Consider the following 15,472-nt stretch of genomic DNA (forward strand, 5'->3'; position numbering starts at 1 on the left):
GGGGGCAGTAACACACCTCAGGCACGTCACTGGTGGGTGAAATGAATAACAGATATATTTATTTTATTGACCACAACTCATGTGTTATTAATACCAAATTTCAGTTCAATATATGTTGGTCTTTTAGAGATATTAAGAAAAATTTTTTAAAAAAGTTTGTTTTCAACACCCTATATCTCACAAACGAAGCGTTCTAAGACCTGCGTTTATAGGAACTTTTCTTATTAAAAAATGATTTTCTATCAACTGTTAAAATCCTATTACAAAAAACTGACTCACTCTGTATAAAGCACCTATTAAAAGTATAAATAGTGAGGGGGGAGTTAGGAGGAAGTTTCAAGTCCCCTAGTGGCCTGACCTCCCCCCCATACCGCTCCATTTTGCTACAAAGTAGTTCCGCTACTGATAATACCTATGCTGGTTTTTCTCCTTGTAGTTAGGTATGTACGCCTGTTTGGAAATAATAAATTTCCTTTTAACTACATTCTGTTATTTCCTAATTATTCCATAAAAATTTGTAACATTTTCGTCAGTACCTTAATTTTTCCTAATTATTGTTTGTTTTGATTTATTTTTGATCCACGACGAGTAGTGAGCCAAGTATTTGTAAAACCGGTAAATTTTTCAGGCAAGTGCGCGACGGATATTTCTTTTTGGCGAAAATACGCTGAATACTTCGGGCTAAAAATGCCAGTCGGACGCGTAATTTAATTTAAAAGGGCATATCGGGAATCACTTGAAACCATATTTCGTTCTGTATGAAAAACATCCCCTCCGGAATTCGTAATCTCGAGTACCAAATTCCATTACATCCATTGAATTTTCCAACTGGACATCGTTTATTTGATATTCCGTTCCGATGAATTCCAATCAAGAATTTATCAATTTTTCAGAGGTCGCAGTCGTCTACATCCGACGACGTCTCTCTCTCGTGCTGGTTTGAAATTAAAAATATAATCATTAAAATTTACACGTTATTTAAACTTAACCTGACAATGAAAATTATGTTTCAGGTTTCAGGTTTGTTTGTTACTCTAAGTTGTAAGTCAACATTATAGAAAGAAAACTGACAATGTTTCGTTGTTTTAATACACCTTCAGGACTTATTTCTATTACATTTTAATGGAATTCAATTCAATTTCTATTACATTTTATTGGAATTTTAATGGAATTCAAACTAACTGAAACAATCCTAAGTAAAATGTGGAAAGGAAATATCTCTTTGTAGCACCTTTTTTACGTGATTAGTTGGGAGATGATAAAATCAAGGGAGATGATAAAATAACAAGAATAATTTCTTTGAATGATTACGTTATTTAGCACTATCTAAAGAAGAATGCCAAAATGTTTTCAATTTAATTTACTACTAATAAATTTGTGCAAATTACATCTTAAAATAGTAAATATTCATTTGTAGATTAAACTATTTTTAATCTAGTGTCGTCGTCAAGATCTCTTCTTTAGAGCTGATTTGTAATGTGTATTGGTGGATATTATTCCAGTACATTTGAAGTCAAATTAAGGTCAAAACTTGGCACAATATAGTTGGGATATTGTTGAATAATTAAGAGCTTAGTCTCTGTATAGTACTTTGTAGAAGAATGTATAATTTTTTGTTATAGTAAATAAAATATTATAGAATGATTCACAACTAATACAACATTTTTGAGTAGTATATGGGCCATTAAAAATACCGATATCATCAAAAAATTTTAATTTGCAGGTTTCGAGAAAAAATAATATTTGATAATTTTATATATAAAAGCACTATGTAGCTGGACGACTGTAGTGTGTCTATTAAAACGTATCTTAAGTTTTTTGCGCGACCCTAAAGCTAGCTTCAGCGAACTTGATTTGACAAATCTCTATTTTAATATTACTGTGGTTTTTAAAGTGTTCTTATTATCGTGGTTTATTGTTTACTTAAGTCTTGCAAGTGTTCAAAATGGCTGATGTGCTGATCAATGCAGATTTATTGGATATTGTTTTAATGACAGAATGCATTAGCGGCTTCTCGCTTGTATTCAGCACCGTTTTTATTAATGTTTGGGAAATAATAGTCGACGATGACTTAATTTGATCGTTCATATTTCCAAATCGAATGGATGATTCTCAAAATTTCGAATTTCTTCGGAACGATCTTCTTTTAAGACATGCCCTTAGCTGTTTAGCTGCGATTATTTTGGACAAAATGTTCGAAGTTATCTTAATGAAGTTCAAGAAGTACTGGACATGCTAGGCTAATAGTATGGCCACCGCGGTCTCCTGATTTAAACTCTCTCGACCTTTTTTATGGGACGTTTAAAAATTAAGTTGCAAATATTTAACCAATTCCGATATTATTATGACACCGTGACAAGGAATATTACCTTCAAATGTTCAAACTAAAGTCTGGAAGTGCTGGATTCGTTCGCGATGGCTCCATCGATTATTCGATTAAAAAATAAAATGAGTTTTGAATAAATTCGGGCGATTAAGAGCAAATCTTAAAACCGCCGGGCGACCGTTTCAGGAATCCATCAATCTTATAATTAATTCCATTCGTTTAATTCTTTTCAAGATGACGTTAATTCAGGCCCCGTAATGGAATCCACCGGCGGTGGTGATTTATCCCTCGTCCCCCGGAATATGTTTTGATACAATCCGGCGGGACTGATTAAGCTTTTGTGTGCAATTTCCATTCAAAATATTGTTAAATAACAGAGAAACACTGATAAAAATATATTTAAGCTCCCAAGGAAAATGCCATTTTAAGCCCCGCTGAAAGGAAACAAAATATTGTTCAGATATAGCGGGTTTTCATTTTCACAAAATGTTGTTTTATCTTTAAAGGAATTAAAATTGTAGTACAAGGTTGAACAAGTCTAAATCTTGACATAAACTGTACTATAAAAATACTAACTGATGTAAGTCTACCTTTATGCTACATGTAACATGTGACTGTACAAATATAATTCCCAATAAAAAGCAAATTTATATTGGATGTAAATGTTTCTGGAAGTTTAAAATAATTTTCCTGTAACTTTACACTTATTTGTTAAATTTCAATATTACTGTAGTAGTATAAATTACATTGAAGTATAAAGTTAGACTAAAATTTTACATAAAATATAGTAAAAATACTAGTTTACAATAATTTTGCTAGAGATTTAAATGTGACTAAACAAATATAGTTCTCTATAAATTGATAATTTACAAGCATGTAGATTTTTTTGTAAAATTACACCAGAGTTAATATAATTTCCTTGTAATTTTTCAATGATTGTTGCAAATTCACTATTACGAGTACCTCTGTATTGTAATTATTCCTCCAATTATGCAAATTACAAAGAATTGTGGTAAAAGATGAACTAGTCTAAATTTTACATAAAATATGCTAAAAATACTAGCAGATGTAATTTTATCTCTGCGGAACAAATTCTAATAATGTGGTCATACAAATACAGTCCCCATTAATTATATTTTCTTTTCTGTAAATTACATTAAACATAATGTAATTTCCTTGTAATCATACGTGGACTATTGTAATTTCACTGTTATCGTTGCAGTAGTGTTTCCGTTGTTGTCCTAACTGTACATATTATAAGTAGGCTTAGTGCACGTGCAGAGTCTAACAGAGCCGGCGCGGGGGTCGGTGGCCTTCACAGATGATTCGCGTCTTGAACTGTTCAGTTATTTACGGAACCTTGTAGTTGTTGGTGTCGCGTCGACCTTTCTTTCTTTACGTCTGCTGTAAATTGTATTCGCTGTGTGTATTTAAAAAACTATTTATAAATAGTAACATAATTTACATTAACAACTATTAATTGGGGGGAAAAGTGAAGTAAAATACCAAAAGAGAAAATAAATAGACGGGAATTATTTCAAATGTGGTTTGACAGTGATCCCGAAGGTTATAGGGACATACGTATTAAAGGAAATGACATGTTTTGTACTGTGTGTGAATGCATTATAAATTCTTGTTACAAAACTAAAGTGACAAGACATTTGAAGAGGCATGCCTCGTCCAGCGCTGAAGACTAATTTTCTATGAACTTACAAACGCCTTTCTTTCAAGCAATATTCCATTAAACAAACTAGAGAACCCCAAGTTCGGCAATTCCATAATTTGGAATCCCCAAATGAACAATTTCTTATAATGGATGATGTTCAAAAAAATATATACGATGCCAATAATGTACGCCCAGTCAGTAGTACGATAAAAGAAAAAATGCAAAGAATGTTGGAAAAAATCCAGGATATACCATTTTGGAAAACATATGTAAAGTTTTATCTGGTAGTTATCAAGAGTTATCAGCAATATACTAATATATAGTTCATGCCCTAACAAATTCTCATACTGTTCGTTGTCAACAGTAGACGTTGAACGGTCATTTTCCCTACAAAAGTTAATATTAAGTGATAAACGTCGCTGTTTCACTAAAGAAAACTTAGAGAAGTACGTAGTAATATGTTTTAACTCCTTCCAATATGCCACGGAAGCCTTGTCTAGCCATTCTAAGGTTTATCGGGTAAGTGATGTTATTTAAATTTATATAGGTATTTTATCCTCTACTTAGCTTTGCTCTTTGGTAATAGTACTATGTTGCGACATATTTTCTGTAAACATATTAATATTTTCATTCGTAATCTGAGTACGGTCCTGTTAAACTCCGCGCCGCACTAAGCCTAATTATAAAAAATAAAAATTGTGGTACAAAGATGAACAGGACCAAAATTATACAAAGTACCAGTTGATATAATTTTATCTTTACTCTGCAAATAGAAATAATGTAATTATATTATAAATATATAAAATAATTCCCGTTAAATTAAAAATTGATATGGATAATTATACATTTTTCTGTAAAATTACATTAACTATGATGTAATTTTCTTGCAATTTTACACCCATCGTTGGAACTTCACTCTTATCTCTGTAGTAGTGCTTCCCTTGTAATTAAATCTTCAAATATGGGTATTATAAGGGATTAAAATTGTGGTAAAAAAATAATACGTCTAAAATCTTATATAAAATATAGTAAAACACTACAATTATAAATAATGTGAGTATACAAATATAATTTCCTTCAAATTGAAAATTCTCAGTGATAAGTATTTTTCTATAAGTTAAATGTAAATTTTATGTAAATTTACGGTTATTGTTTTAGTTTTACAATTTTCGCTTAGTAGGCCATTGAATAGAGTATTTTAAAACTATGACGTTCAAGATATTTTATTACATGAATCGTTCAAATGGTAATTTTAAATGAAAAAACCGCGGAGTGCTATTAAATTAGAGGGTGGAAATTGGAGATAGGGGTGAAAATGCACCCCATTCAGTTTTTCAATTGTAGCTCAAAAACGAAGCAAAATTTCGCTATAGTTCAAAGGAAAAATTATTTAGAGAATTGAATTTCCCATCGAAATAGCTTATTTAAAAAATTAAAAGGAAAATTTTATGCAAAAAAATCGTTAACGAACAATTTGAAAAAAAACAAAAATTCGATTTTTTAATTTTTTTTACTTTTTTGCCTCTAGTTGTTTTTTTTGAGTAAAGATAGGATAACTTAACCAATTTTTCGATTTTCGTCGCGTTTACCCTTATACGTTATAGTTCTCATTTTGCAAAAAAGGAAGAAAATAAGACGTTCAAAGATTTTCATCACATTACTTGTTCGAAGGGTCGTTAAAAATGAAAAAACCGCGAGGTGTTATTAAATTAGAGGGTTGAAATTGAAGGTAGGGGTGAAAATGCACTTTTGCAGTTTTTTAAATATAGCACGAAAACGAAGCAAAATTTCGGTATATTTCAAAGGAAAAATTTTGTAGAGAATTGAATTTCTCATCGAAATAGCTTATTTAAAAAATGGAAAAGGAAAATTTTATGCAAAAAATCGTTAATAAACAATTTTAAAGAAAGCAAAAAATAAGAATTTTTTATTTTTTTTACTTTTTTAATAAAATAATTTAGTAAAAACTTGAGAATTTAAGTACAATAAAGCTTATTAATAATGTATATACAGTGTGTCCACGGATGGAGTTGACAAGAGGAGAAACACTTTCGTTTGTTTTTAACTCTATCGAAAAATGTCACTCTTTATAAAAAGTTCTGCCCCTCGAAAAAATGAGACTGTCATACAAATATCTTAGATTAGATCAGATATACAGGGTGCTCATAAATTAAAAAAAAAAACACGAAAATACTCAAGATAGAAGTACCATTATTTATTATTTTACACAAAATTTCTATAAAACAAATCTGTTTATAACCTCAAATAATGTGTTAATACAAATTTTAAAATCAAAATTTCAATTCTGACTCTTACTCTATAGGTATAGCTAATTCTCACCTAAAAAGTTTCAATTTTTTTAAAAATTGTTTGTTAACGAATTTTTTGGAATTTCGATGGAAATTCAATTCTCTAAATAATTTTTCCTATGAACTATAGCGAAATTTTGCTTCGTTTCCGAGCTATAATTAAAAAACTGAATGGGGTGCACCCCTATCTCCAATTTCCAGCCTCTTATTTAATGGCACTCATCTAAAATGACCATTTGAACAATTCATGTAATAAAATATCTTGAACGTCATAGTTCCTTTTGACCCTGTTTTTTGGATATATTCAATAGCCTATAGGTGTGTATATTCATTGTAATTTTACTTACTTGAAAAGCATTCGAATTTATACCATAACCCTCCAACACACCAAACCTCATAAGCATTTAACCCCTGATGTCTATAATTTGGGATGTGCGAGTGTGTAAAACTATGAAACTATGTAGAAATATGGATCTCATAAATCAGGGGACCCAAACTGCAGATTTGTAGGTTGGTAGGCTTCCCTAACCCCATAACCGATAACCTCTTAACCTTAGATGTGTGAGGTAGGTATATTTTCTCTTTTTTTGGAAGTACAAGAAAAGATTTACTATTACTTTGCTGACATTTCGTCGTTTTTATTACAACATACGCGGAACTGTATTTTTTCTGTATGTTAGATAATTTTTTACAGTATATATAATTAAAAACAAAATAAATCAACTAATTTTGCACATAAACAGTAATAAGTCCTCTGCGCTGACAACCTTTTCAAGGTCACCCTCTCCATTTTCCGGCTCAGATGGCAAAATTTCTAATTAAATGTTTCTCCTGCAGCGCGCTCCGGCAATTAAACTTACAAATGTCATTTAAATTGGAAGCCACAAAGGCAGTAAATAATTTCAGCGTGTTAATTGCAATCACCTCGCGAGAAACAAGACCGAACCCGTTTATTACGCCACATAAATAATCGTAGCGGAAGAAATGTCGCCTTCTTCCCTGCCGTTCGGGGCCCGCCAGACCAAGAAACCTAAAAAGCCTTTGTGGCCCGCTCCCTTTGCGGCGGGATTATCTAACTTGAATTGTTTTGTCGCATTGTCTTCCGTAAGAGGGAGGCCGGTGTAATTTTACCGGAAACAATCGAATTTGACAAATGAAATGGCCCTGCTGTTATTGTGCTCTCGGAAAAACGCAGTCGTCTTTGGATTGCTGTGAGGAATTTCGGAATTGAAAGCTCTAATAATAAGATAAGGTCGGTGGAGCTGTTAATATGATGATTAAATTGAAAACTAGCAAGCAGTGTCCAAATACAAGATCAAAATTCGTCGGATCAGCTGTAAAATATATCATAGGCAGCGAACCAACATTAAGCCCTACTTGGTAGACTGTCTTCAAGCAAGAACACATTTTGCAGTCTATAAATCTAGGGCTTACGCACAGATGTAAAAAGGGAATAAACCCGTCAAACGCCTAATGGATATTTAGTAGACAGACGTCTGTGGCACGGATAAATCTGGGTCCTGTCCCATTAGCCGCCCAAAGCCAAAAAGTTCCCTTGTCCCCCTCTACCACCAGCCGCAATCGGCCGAAATGAACGATTGTGATCCGGAATGTTTTATGGCGATCTTGTGTGACCGGCGAGGATTAATCATATGCAAATCCAGCGGAATCGGCAGATACAACAAAGCTCGTCGTGCCCCGGACATTCGTATCCATCGGTAATTAGCTGGAACTTCGCATATTGTCCGCTTAATATGCGGCTAAAGCGGTATTCCGAAGAGACAGACAACTGGGTGATTATTAGGGTGATTTTATACAGAATGTTGCATGGCGAGCAGGAAAACTTGAATTGAAACATAAAGAAGCTTAAGTGTTTGAGGTGAAGTATAAAGAAGCATAAGCACTGGAGGTGAAACATAAGTACTTGATGTGAAAGCATAAAAACTTCAGGTGAAATATAAGTACTTGAAGTGAAATACAAAGAAGAATAAACACTTGATGTGAAACATAAGTACACGAACTGAAAGCGTAAGCACTTGAGGTGAAACATAAAAATTTGAAGTGAAACATAACTTGTAAGCATTTAAGGTGAAATAGAGTTACTTGTGGTGAAATATAAAGAAGTAGCAACTTAATGTTTTTTTATAAACCAGTTTTCATATCATAGTGTATGAATCCTATAACCACTGCAAATTTACTTTCTATAGGAAAAGTCAGTGGCGTGACTTCTACTTATATTTTAAGTAATTTAATATTTTGACAGTTATTGACTCAATATTTTCAACGACGATTTACATTTTTCCTTCTATCAAAATACTGACTGGAGGTATATTGTCAGTGATATATATTTCTTTACATCATCCAGTATGTAAAATTGTTCATTTAGATACAGCTTATGTCACCTCTCTAGAATTCTAGAATTCGGTCAGATGGACATAAGCAAAACAGGATTCACTCAAAGGACTATATAAGGTCAGGAACACGTTAGGAGAGCTAGTATTTGTTTAAGTACGTTCTTAAAAAAATAATCAAATATCTTACAAGAAGTAAAGAGAAACTAGTCAATTGGTTTTAGAATCATTCATATACGACTAGTCTACAGAACTATCTTTTTTTTTAATAAAACACAACCTTCTCGATTTTTTTGTTTTTATTCTCTACAAGGCACACACATACATAAATATTTACAATAAATACACACATACTGCCCCTTACAAATATACTAACACGAACTCTTACAAATTATTGGACTAACAATCTTTAAGTTGTATACAAGCCAGTTAGAAAAAAAATGTGCATTAATATTCTGATACATGTTAGGTCAAACTTGTACAAACAGTTTGTATTACCGACATAGCTTTGACGGTTCATCTCAACACTGTATAACATCTTTTAAAAAATTAACACATTTACACATCGTCGGATTTCTGACAGTGATTGTCGAAATGGCGTATACAGGTTTCGTCAGAAATATATTATCGTTTTTACATACGGGAAAGTACACCCAACAATACGAAAATCAAATAAAATGAACACCCAGATTTGAAACTGTCATTATACAGGGTGATTCTGAAATAAATGTGTCCCTTCAAAGCAACCTGTTATTTGAAGTGTCATGTGTTTCAGAAAATTAATCGAGAATTATTATGCGAAATCTAAGCTGACTCTGCATCGTCCCATTTCTGATCACCTCATCGAATTTACAATGCAGTGAGTAGTTCAAGATTAGTGTGGTTAATTGCGCGGTGCCCTGTTTGCTCTCGTTTATTTCAAAATACCTTATTCGGATCAATAATTAGCGGATACGGAAAGTGCGAAAATATGACTTATCGATTGTATGCGAATTGTTGCAACTGCGAGACACCGCTACAGCATCCGAGCGTATGAGGGTCGTGGATAAGAAAGACCACAATCAGTCTTAAATAGGGAGGAAGATATTTTACACTCTGTTGAGGAAAACCCGAGCCTCAGTACCCGCGATGTTTCACGCGAAATGTGTGTTTCTAATACTGTGAGACGTGTGTTACGGGAGTAGTTACTAACCATTATCATACGCAAAAATGTTCCGTTTCTTTGATTTTTTTTTTACCTTGAAAATAGACATTTTAGACCACAGGTGTCGTAATGAAAAGTGTTTATTTTCACGTTCTCCATTAACCCTTTATAGGAACGTACACTTATTTCAGAAACACCCTGTAAATCGAATATCGTCGAAATAGAAGCATTATTAGAATCATCTTTTGAATTGTTATGTGCTGCTCCTGATTTATTGGACTTTCACGCAAAATTACAAAATAATATGTATAATTTACGATAAAAAAGATATTTTTTACACTAATCTATTATGTAGTGATACGTATCATTTCTTTTTGAATTATGAATTCGATTTTATCACTCAGAACTAGTGTTTAAGTTTGATTGTACCACTACCAAAATTTTGACGAAGGTCATTAAATTTAGGAACTGCTAAAAAAGTTCCTAAAACAAAAAGCTGCTTACAAAATGTACGTATTACAATATTATGATACCTGTTAAAAATAACTAAAACTACCAGTTCTATAGATAGTACTAAGGTAATTATTACAAACCTATTAAATTTATATTTATGCCCCAAATCAGTCTTAATGAAAAACAATTTTCCAGAAATATTTACAGAACCGAAGGTATGAAAATCAAGTTGATATGCTTAGGGAAAGTGGACGTTTTATTTCAACATTTGTTCACTTCAAACAAAGTAAAGCCTATCCTACGTCGCTATATAGTACAAATCAATAAAGATATAAATTTTAGTGTGCTTACTGATTAAGTTAGAACTGTAACAATATTTTACATCATATTTTCGTTTACAGAGGAAACGGTACTCCATCCTTCAGGATAACCGGAGATGAGTCAATGTTTAGCAGTTTTGTTCAAAATCATTTAACATGTCGCTATAATTTCATTATAGAGATTCATTTTATATCTTTGGTTATCCTGGATACTCGTGGCTACTGTCTTCTTAAAAAAATGAATAAGTAATTTAAAATGCCGGCATGGATTGTTTTCCGTAATTGCAGAGTCGAATTTAAAAAATTTAGAAACCATGTTAATCAGAATACGAACCAAAATGGGTTGAATTACATAGACCCACAAAATTATAAATTAGACTTTACGTTTTCGAAAGTTTTTGACACTCCGAATCGCAGAATTCAGAATTGCTCATCTCGTCAGATTTTTAAGATATCCTAATCTATTTGAGGTTATGTTGCAACATGAGTTAATCTTTCCCTACAAGTCTCGTTATGGTATCTGAACGTACTACCTTTTCGATCGATCTCTTTGAGAATTCGCCTAAACTCACACTGGTTCTTCAGATTTTCGTGGTCGCTGATTACGAACCTTAACTCAGAATTACTTCTTTTGTACATCTTTTTATTTATCTTTTGGATGTTCTGTACAATTGAAATTAATTTAAGATGACAGTGCCACCCGTGAAGACGGACCTGTTTCCAAAGCGATCTCCTTCATAGTAAATACATTTGACTTAACGCTACCTACTGCTATAAAAAATTTATACAATGCTATAATTTGCGAACCGTTCTGTCTCCAGTTTATGTCGCGCTACTAGTGAACAAGACCGAATTCTTGTAATAACCGGAACGATCTTGCAGTGGAGACTTTACGTCTCTTTCTGCCTGCTGCTGCCGCGATTTCCTCTCCATCTCTAGCTCCTGGGCCAGGGAATCTGCAAAAGAAAGAGGGTGTTAGATGGGATAGTATACTGATACAGAATTTGTAGGAAATAAAGGAAAGTATGGTGATATACATAAAATGATAGTTTTACACAAGTATTAAATTTCATACGGTCGTACTTTTAATTCTTCTTAGAAAATGCTGCAGTAGTAAGATTGTTTTTTATATATATCTTAAAATAAATAAGATAATGGCAAAATTAGTAAAATAGGAAAAAATAAAAGAATACAAAGTTGAAATATTTTTTAATAAAATTATAACGACATATATATGGTTATCATTAGTAGAATTTGAATAAAGTATGTTTCATTTCTCTTATTTTTTTTATATAAAAGTATAATGACTGTCGGTTGCCAAGCTTCTACAAGCCAAAGTCGGGTTAAAATGTCAAAGAAACAGGACAAGAACAAGAGGAAGGACAAGGACAAGGACAAGAATGAGAACGAAAACGGTAACGGTAACAAGGACGAGAATGGATATGGAAACGGTAATAAGAACGAGAACGCCAACGAAAACGAGAACAAAAACCAGGAGAATGAGCAGAACGAGAACAGAACGAGAACGGGAATGAGAACGAAAATGAGAACGATAACCAGAACTAGAACCAGAACGAGAACGAGAACTAGAACAAGAACGAGAACAAGGACAAGGACAAGGACAAGGACAAGGACAAGGACAAGGACAATAACAAGAACTAGAAAGAGAACCAGAACCAGAACTAGAATTAGAACTAGAATTAGAACTAGAATAAGAACTAGAATTAGAACTAGAATTAGAACTAGAATTAGAACTAGAATTAGAACTAGAATTAGAACTAGAATTAGAACTAGAATTAGAACTAGAATTAGAACTAGAATTAGAACTAGAATTAGAACTAGAATTAGAACTAGAATTAGAACTAGAATTAGAACTAGAATTAGAACTAGAATTAGAACTAGAATTAGAACTAGAATTAGAACTAGAATTAGAACTAGAATTAGAACTAGAATTAGAACTAGAATTAGAACTAGAATTAGAACTAGAATTAGAACTAGAATTAGAACTCGAATTAGAACTAGAATTAGAACTAGAATTAGAATTAGAACTCGAATTGGAACTAGAATTAGAACTCTAACTAGATCTAGAAACAAGAACGAGAACTTGAACAAGAATGAGAACTAGAACTAGAACTCGAACGAGAACGAGAACGAGGATGAGAACGACAACGAGAATGAGAACGACAACGAGAATGAGAACGACAACGAGAACAAGAACAAGAAACAAAAACGAAAACCAGAACTAGAACCAGAACGAGAACGAGAACGAGAATGAGAACGAGAACGAGAACAAGAGCAAGGACAAGGACAAGAACAAGAACTAGAAAAAGAACCAGAACTAGAATTGAAACTAGAATTAGAAATATAAATAGAATTAGAACTCGAATTAGAACTAGAATTAGAATTAGAATTAGAATTAGAACTGAGAACTAGAATTAGAACTATGACTAGATCTAGATCTAGGTCTAGATCTAGAAACGAGAATCAGAACTAGAACTAGATAGAGAACTAGAACGAGAACGACAACGAGAACAAGAACTATAAAGAGAACCAGAACCAGAACTAGAATTAGAACTAGAATTAGAACCAGAATAAGAACTAGAATTAGAAGTAAAATTAGAACTAGAATTAGAACTATAACTAGATCTAGATCTAGAACTAAAAGTAAACTCGAATTGGAAAAAGGACAAGATAAAAACACAAACAAGAGGAACAAGAACAAAAGCAAGAACAGATGCAAGAGCAAAAGCAGGAGAAAAGAACACCCAGTGAAAACACGAACGTTAAAATTGTATTTACTGATACTTTAACCTTTAAATGAAGAACCATTTAAATGTCCCTTTAATACATGTTATTTTTAACTAGAATTTTGACGTTATTTTAGGGTTCTTTAATAGTCTCAGTTACTTTAAATCATACCAGGTGCAATTAATTAAATAGATCAGCCTAAAATTTCTCCCCTTGGCTTTATTATAACTACAATAACTTTATTTTGTCAAATTTTTTTCTTTTGTTAATTAACTTTATGCAATCTATCCACTCGACGTTTCTTTTAAGTTATAGTTTAGTTTAATTTAAAACGTTAAATTTTCAATCTATCGTTGAGCAATGTGAAAAAGAACAATAACAGAAACAGTAACAGGAACAAGAACAAAATGAAGAAGAAAAAGAAGACTAACAAGACCGGGTTAAATTTTTATGTATATTTCATATATTCCGTATTTTTCATATTTCATGTGTCATATTTTTAATCTATTTATTGTGAAGTTAAAAAGTTGTGAAGCACCCTATTCCAGGTAATATTTTCACCTGTTTATTCTGTTTCAGAATGGAGTGTTATCAAACAACTTACGCCACTAAACAACTAGGTACAAATTTTTTTCGGATAGTTGCCTATCCCTCAGAGTATCAAGTTTGGGACGCTAAACAGGGGTGGGAAGGCAGAAAAATGGTAGTAGCGGCATCCCCGGTAACCGGAACCACGCTTTAGTCCGGGCATTGTTTCGGGCCGGCCGCCCAGCCGAAGACACCGGCCTACATCGATCCATAATAATCTCCCGTGATTAGGGCTAATTCAATTGGAATCCTTTCCTTGGGCGAACAATGGGAAGTTGGTCGCGGGGCCCGTAATGGGTCCCAAGACGGCCGCGCAGTCTTGCCCGGACCCCCAGGCCCGGCGTGGACAAGAGGAAGCCGGCACAATATTAACTAATTACCTATTCATTAAGGCTTAAAGTGGCAAGTTGGTCCTGAATTATTCCCGGCTCCGGAGGGCAAGTTCCGGAAGTGAGGTAAGACGCAGAAGCTCGCCGGAAGCCGCCCTAATGGATGCCCAACTTATAATATCCCAACTAGCGTGCTTTATTAGGATTGATTGGTNTAGTAAATACATTTGACTTAACGCTACCTACTGCTATAAAAAATTTATACAATGCTATAATTTGCGAACCGTTCTGTCTCCAGTTTATGTCGCGCTACTAGTGAACAAGACCGAATTCTTGTAATAACCGGAACGATCTTGCAGTGGAGACTTTACGTCTCTTTCTGCCTGCTGCTGCCGCGATTTCCTCTCCATCTCTAGCTCCTGGGCCAGGGAATCTGCAAAAGAAAGAGGGTGTTAGATGGGATAGTATACTGATACAGAATTTGTAGGAAATAAAGGAAAGTATGGTGATATACATAAAATGATAGTTTTACACAAGTATTAAATTTCATAAGGTCGTACTTTTAATTCTTCTTAGAAAATGCTGCAGTAGTAAGAGTGTTTTTTATATCTCTTAAAATAAATAAGATAATGGCAAAATTAGTAAAATAGGAAAAAATAAAAGAATACAAAGTTGAAATATTTTTTAATAAAATTATAACGACATATATATGGTTATCATTAGTAGAATTTGAATAAAGTATGTGTCATTTCTCTTAATTTTTTTTATATAAAAGTATAATGACTGTCGGTTGCCAAGCTTCTACAAGCCAAAGTCGGGTTAAAATGTCAAAGAAACAGGACAAGAACAAGAGGAAGGACAAGGACAAGGACAAGAATGAGAATGAAAATGGTAACGGTAACAAGGACGAGAATGGGTATGGAAACGATAATAAGAACGAGAACGGCATCGAAAACGAGAACAAAAACCAGGAGAACGAGCAGAACGAGAACAGACCGAGAATGAGAACGTGAACGAAAACAGAACGAGAACGGGAATGAGAACGAGAATGAGAACGATAACCAGAACGAGAACGAGAACAAGAACGAGAACAAGAACGAGAACAAGAACAAGGACAAAGACAAGGACAAGAACAAGAACTAGAAAGAGAACCAGAACCAGAACTAGAATTAGAACTAGAATTAGAACTAGAATTAGAACTAGAATTAGAACTAGAATTAGAACTAGAATTAGAACTA

At 33.2% G+C, this 15,472-nt stretch overlaps 1 protein-coding gene across 1 annotated transcript in view; it reads right to left on the reverse strand.

Annotated features, from left to right (window-relative positions):
• Window positions 1-14,533: 14,533 nt before the first annotated feature.
• The window catches only part of LOC108915917 (dachshund homolog 1-like), a gene marked incomplete at its 5' end in the record, with an annotated part of 26,372 nt that continues 25,433 nt past the window's right edge, over window positions 14,534-15,472 (reverse strand). The window contains one exon of the mRNA XM_023456519.1: window positions 14,534-14,667. Within this exon, the coding sequence (XP_023312287.1) occupies window positions 14,534-14,667 (134 nt within the window). The remainder of the gene's footprint in view (window positions 14,668-15,472) is intronic.

Source organism: Anoplophora glabripennis, unplaced genomic scaffold, assembly GCF_000390285.2.
Source record: "Anoplophora glabripennis isolate ALB-LARVAE unplaced genomic scaffold, Agla_2.0 scaffold1710, whole genome shotgun sequence".
Classification (NCBI taxonomy): domain Eukaryota; kingdom Metazoa; phylum Arthropoda; class Insecta; order Coleoptera; family Cerambycidae; genus Anoplophora; species Anoplophora glabripennis.